This window comes from Populus euphratica, unplaced genomic scaffold, assembly GCF_000495115.2.
Source record: "Populus euphratica unplaced genomic scaffold, PopEup_1.0 scaffold2146.1, whole genome shotgun sequence".
In the NCBI taxonomy this organism is placed as follows: Eukaryota; Viridiplantae; Streptophyta; class Magnoliopsida; order Malpighiales; family Salicaceae; genus Populus; species Populus euphratica.
In genome coordinates, this window is record NW_011501998.1 from 1 (window position 1) to 5,850 (window position 5,850).

The window sequence follows — 5,850 nt, forward strand, 5'->3', positions numbered from 1 at the left end:
GGTTGTTTAATAAAAATGTGATATTTAAATAGATTATTTAAAAAAAAAACAAAGGAAAAAGACCAATATGAAGCAAAAAACCATTGAAAAAAATCTGAATTAATTGGGTTAAATTGTCAAACCTAAGATCTATGTCATGAAAGTCTGATAACTAAATAGAAAAAAATTTAATATCAACAAACTAAATAAAAAAAAGTTAATTAAAAAGAAGACATCAATCTTTTGACCATGGACTGTACTATGTAATACATAGTGAAAGACATAAAAAGAAAAGAAAAAAGCAAAAGCAAAAACAAAAATTAAAGGCATCAGCCTTTTCATTATGGACAATATACAATATTAAAAGATGAAATCGGAAGAACAAAATTAATAAGAAAAAAAAAATTTGAATCAACCAGGTTAACCTGTCAAACATGGGATCCGTGTCATGAAAGTCAATAATTAAACAGAAAAAATTTAATATTAAGAAACTAAATTAAAAGAATAATTACAAAAAAAATAAAAAGATAAAAAAAAAACTAAAAGCATCAGCTTTTTCACTATGGACTGCACTATATACACCACGAGTTAATTTTTTTTCTTGCATAAAAAATATAAAAAAGAGCTAAGATCTAAGAATGTTATGTCTTTCTGCAAAGATATATCCAAGATCCTTTGGTCTAGTTACAACGCTTGACTCAAGAATAATATTTATAATATTTATAATAATATTAAATTTACACGACTCAAGTTTAAGTGAGTCTGATTGCAATACCGAACCCAAGAGCCTTAGATGTGAATCTGATTGTAAAGTCGTGTCATAAAAGTGTGATAATTAAAGAGATTAATAAGAAAACCAACAAGAAGAAAAAAACTAATGAAGAAAAAATATCTGAATTAACTGGGTTAACCGTTCAAACCATGTTATCTCGTCAAACCTTAGATTCGAGTCATAAAAAATTAATAACTAAATAGAAAAAAAATTAACGGGTTAACCCATAACTAACTGGGTTAACTTGTTAATCTCGGAATACGTGTCATGAAAGTTTGATAATTAAATAGAAAGAAATTTAACATTAACAAACTAAACTAAGCAAAAAAAAATAATTAAAAAGAAAAAAAAGCAAAAAAAAAAAATTTCTGGTTAACTCGTTAAACCAAGTTAACTTGTGAAACTCGAGATCCGTGTCATGAAAATATGACAACTAAATAAATTTTTTTTTTTACCATTAACAAACTAAATTAAACAAAAAAATTTATTAAAAGAAAAAAACACAAAAAAAAACAAAAAAAAACCTATAAAGGCATAAAAAACATAAAAAATAAATAAATAAAAACAGAAAAAAATGAAAACGAAAATAATAATAATAATATAATAATATAATAAATATTATTACATATAATAATAATAATTATTATTATTATATATAAGTATAATTAAAAGGCGTGGGGAAGCTACAGTGCTTTCCCCACGCATTTTAAAATATTACTTAATAATTATCTTCTTAGTACTTAGCTCCAAAACAAAAACGTGGGAAACAACGAAAAGTGACGTGGCGGAGAAAGGAGCGTGCACCGTACGCAAAACACTGAAAAAATAACAGGAGGTGAAATATAGGAGATATTCGTAAAAACAGAAGCTGACACGAGCCAAGCCCAGGGCTCCGGATTCCTTCACGCATCTCTCACTCTCTTCTCTATTTCTTCACGCTTTCCTCTCCTTCCTTCTGCTAACTAACTCCTCTCTGAATCAAAAAATATTCTTAGAATTGTAACGGATTGATCGATTGACGGCGGCGACGGCGGCAATATATGGAGTCGGGTTCTGTTCTCTTTCTGATAATTTGTCGACGATGAAACTGATTAAACGACGTAGTAATGGTATTATCATCTGTGCGAGAAGCAGTTGTTCTAGGAGAGAAGTAGGGACGGTGCTGGGGTGTTCGTCGCCGAGTAAGGCCGTGGCTCCGTTGGAATCGCAAGGAGATGTGTGATTGAGGAGGAGGAGGATGAGATGTTATGAGGTTCAAGATGTCTGATTTTAAGGTGCTTGATCGTGTCAGTATTGGCCTTGGTGGCCGGGTAAGCCAGAAAACTCTATATCAATTTTTTTTTTTTAATCTTTATCTGTTAAATATTGTTAATTTCGTTGTGATTTTCGGTTATTAACACTAAGAATAGTGCTTAATGTCCAAAAGTGATTGTTCTTAGCACTGCTAATTCTGGCATGGATAACTGAATTGGGGTTTTTTTAGGCGGATGAGGTGGTTTTTGAAGCAATAGTGAAGGATTCTAATAGGCTAGCTTTCTTTTCTTATTCGATTTTGTGATATTGTGTGATTATTGGAGGTGATGAGTATCATGTGGAATTGCAGCCCTTGGTATAACATTGAAGTTGTGCTTAGGAAACTTGTCCGTACTCAAGCAAAACGTAGAGGAATGCGAGCAATAGAGGTTTGGGGCTTTGTTTGGAGTTTTCTTTATTTGGTATTTGAGGTTTTGAATATTGCTGTAACTTTGGTGTTGTTGAAGTGTTTTTAGGTGTTGAAGAAGCTGGTTCGCCGTAAACTTATGTACCATTCTTATTCGATGCAATTTCATGGTTATATTTCTTCACCTTCTAGTGGCCGTGGTTCGTTTACTCTGGCACATGGGGCATGTTCTGTTTCTGTGTAAGGTTTTGATATTGCGTATGCATTAAATGTTTCGTTGTGTGAAGCCATTTAGTTATTTATGCTAGGTAGGTTAGTCTTTCTAGGACACCCATGTTGGAGATTTTCTGTTTTTATTGGACAAGCCTTCATTTCTCTGCATGTTGCGTGTGGAAGCAGTTCTTCCCATGTTTCAATTTTTCCATTTGTGAGTTTAGGGATGTGAAAGTTTATCTCTTCCTTTTTATTTTATGGCAGTATCATGGTAGTTTTTCTTTGAGACATTGGCTTCAACAATCAGATTGGCTTCCTACCTTGGAAGCCAATCTTGCATTGGATGAGGAATCTGTCAGGAGGGTGGGAGATGACACGGTTGGAGGACCTGCTGTCTCTCGGCAGTTGCAAATAACACAGTTTTTCTTTGAAACATTGGCTTCAACAATCAGATTGGCTTCCTACCTTGGAAGCCAACCTTGCATTGGATGAGGAATCTGTCAGGAGCGTGGGAGATGACACCATTGGACGACCTGCTGCCTGCTGTCTCTCGGCAGTTGCAAATAACACACATTGATGAGGGATCTCTTGATTGGAGTATGTATATCTTAATTGTATTATTGTATTATCTGTGCACAAATAGTTGCCATTTGTTGTGCACAACTACAGTGTGAGGTGTTTGTTTTGCTTACTTAAGGTGACCTACTTGCAGAGTCATGGACTTTCTGATATAGAGTTGAGGCTGGAGAATGTGCAGATAAGCCCAGTGGATAGGCATATTAAAGTAAATGCAAGCTTCCCCCCCTCTTATGCTGTTTTTTTAATTTTAGATTCTCTGTATTTAGAATTAAATTTGATATATATAGAATAAGGAAAGAAATTCTTGAAGGAAAAGGGCGTTTGAGGAAAACTCTGGTTGATTTATGCTTTCTGATATGACAACACGATGCACAACAATTTCAGTTTACCTATTGAAGTCAGCTCGTGTCCTGATTGGTGACGTTTATCTAACTATAAATAGAGCATCAAAAATAAATACTAGTATTTCCTTCACTTCGGACATTGGCTTCACGGTCATGAATGGTCGAGACTGGCCTAATGAAAAAAGTGATATAACTGGGAAATTGGAAGTTAACTCGTTATTCCGGTTGACATCTGGGAGACGGTTGTATCTTAAGGAGGAAAAGACATCAGAGAAGTTATCCTTTGGGCAACCAAACAATCAAGATTCTTTAGCCCAGAAATTATCAGCTAAAAAATGGGGGAAACTTGTCCCGTATAAGGAGTTTCCATCGAGCCTTCCTGCGGCCAAACTTGTTTCAGCTGACATTGAGGTGACAATGAGTCTCGGGGACAACCTTAATCAAAATGATGTTCCACCAAGCAGTATAGTTCAACAACTTCGCGTGCAAGTTCCGCCTGAGATGTTTGATTTGTCTAGGCTCGTCTGTCGAACATATGTGGACTCCAGACTGCTAGTCCTGCGCGGGGTTAGTGGATCAGCTCTCTTATTTACAAGATCTATGTGTTGATGAAACCAGTAGATGGCCATTCCGTGCAAGTACTGTAGATAGAAATTGCTGTTGGGAATGTAAGTAGCAGTTGTGTTCTTGCTCGTGTAATTTGTACAATCGATTAATCGAAGAAGATCAACCTTTTCCAAATGCAGTGCGGCCTGATATCCGAGTGGCTTGTCAAATGTTGCAATGTTAGAAAAGCTTTATTTTGAAAAATGATCCTAAACCTTAATAAGAAGACAGCCAGCGGTACTCAAGATGATACCAAACAGACTATAAAACCATCAGCTTCTGTCTGGTACGTTCATGCTCCATCGTTTTTGCTGCCACGAACCATTCTCTAGATTCTGACCGACCTAAAATGATGCTATGGCTATTACCAGTCGAGCACACACCTCTAAGATTTATTGCTCATGTCAATCCAATTATAACCTAAATGTCATGTAGTCTTTATTTCACTTGTGATGATGGCTTTCTTAGTTATGATTATAGCTGTCAAACTCTACGTACCTTGCTTTGTTGATTGATTCGGAAAATTCAAGACAGATTAGGGCTGGGTTTTCTTTTTTTAATTGAATTTGATAACATATTGTTACGGACAAATCATTTCAATATGGTCGGAATTTTAGTGATCCGTTTGGAACTAATCGGATAAAAAATGTGACTCGAGGGTGACCCGCTGACCCATATATTGGAAAGCCTCCGGATTTTGTTTAACAATTAAGATCATCATAATTGTCGAGATTCGCCTCCAAAAAAATGCCATCCCTCCGAGATTTTATGAAGACCCAATTTTGGATGAAAAACCAACAGCATCTCAACACCCAGATGTGAAGTATCAAATGATTCAATTCATCGCAACGAGAATCATAAGACTATTTGTGTAAAAACATTGATGTCATTACATCTGATGGAAATATATCTTTTAAGAGTCTAGGGCCGAGATGTAATTATGCATGTGGTGGGGCCCGAGGGTGGATTTGTTTTGCAGGCGCACACCATTCTCACCATCACCTTGACTGTAGCGTCATTGGAAGCCACTAAAAGAAATGAACCGCACGAGCGCCGTTTTTTATGGTTTTGTGAAGAGGATTCCCTGATCGAACCAACATTAATGCTCTATGATTATATCAATATTCTACGTCAATAGGAAGTCGAGGAGGATTCAGGTAATTTATAAACCCTAGCTATATATTATCTCTCTATTTCAAGAGGTGTAATTTCAAGATCAAACCCACTTTGATATCATAATTTTAAACATGAAATAATACCTCTTAAAGAGGCAATCACGCAACGGATTTAAGCCAACATCGTTACTTTCTTTCGTCAAGATGCCAAATATGCAAAATAATTCTCATTTCATATGCAAGAGCGCAATCACATATACCACATAACTACTACTACGTACCCTTGCATGAGAAGTGGCCTCGCGAGCTCCCTATATATTGCGTTATTCAGGGATCAGTAATTCCATATTCTTGAAAGAAAGGTGCAAAAGGAACATCTTGAGAGACCTTAGCAGATGGGATGGCTTTTGAAAGTTAAACATACTAATTGCAGAAGCAGCACAAATATATGAGAATTCAAGAAACTTGAAACTCGCCCAGCTTAGAAATCTAACATATCCCCTAAGCGGGAAACATGGCTGCATTTCATTCACTACTGGATATAGTTAACAAGCCTACCATTAATAACAAGTGTTTCCTGTC

General features: G+C 35.7%; 2 protein-coding genes across 2 annotated transcripts in view; both read left to right on the forward strand.

Annotated features, from left to right (window-relative positions):
• The first annotated feature begins 1,539 nt into the window (after positions 1-1,539).
• The window catches only part of LOC105118718 (probable plastid-lipid-associated protein 14, chloroplastic), an 18,782-nt gene continuing 14,471 nt past the window's right edge, over positions 1,540-5,850 (forward strand). The window contains exons 1-5 of the mRNA XM_011016729.1: positions 1,540-2,061; positions 2,235-2,278; positions 2,355-2,433; positions 2,521-2,634; positions 2,889-3,035. Of these exons, the coding sequence (XP_011015031.1) occupies positions 1,999-2,061; positions 2,235-2,278; positions 2,355-2,433; positions 2,521-2,634; positions 2,889-3,035 (447 nt within the window). The 5' untranslated portion in view covers positions 1,540-1,998. The remainder of the gene's footprint in view (positions 2,062-2,234; positions 2,279-2,354; positions 2,434-2,520; positions 2,635-2,888; positions 3,036-5,850) is intronic.
• On the forward strand, positions 3,034-4,323 carry LOC105118717 (probable plastid-lipid-associated protein 14, chloroplastic). Its single transcript, XM_011016728.1, has one exon. The coding sequence runs from the start codon at positions 3,548-3,550 to the stop codon at positions 4,154-4,156; it is 609 nt and encodes a 202-aa protein (XP_011015030.1). The 5' UTR covers positions 3,034-3,547; the 3' UTR covers positions 4,157-4,323.

Bases quoted from the DNA above. Each gene is read 5' to 3' on its own strand.
- LOC105118717 (XM_011016728.1), top strand. From the start codon at position 3,548: ATGCTTTCTGATATGACAACACGATGCACAACAATTTCAGTTTACCTA.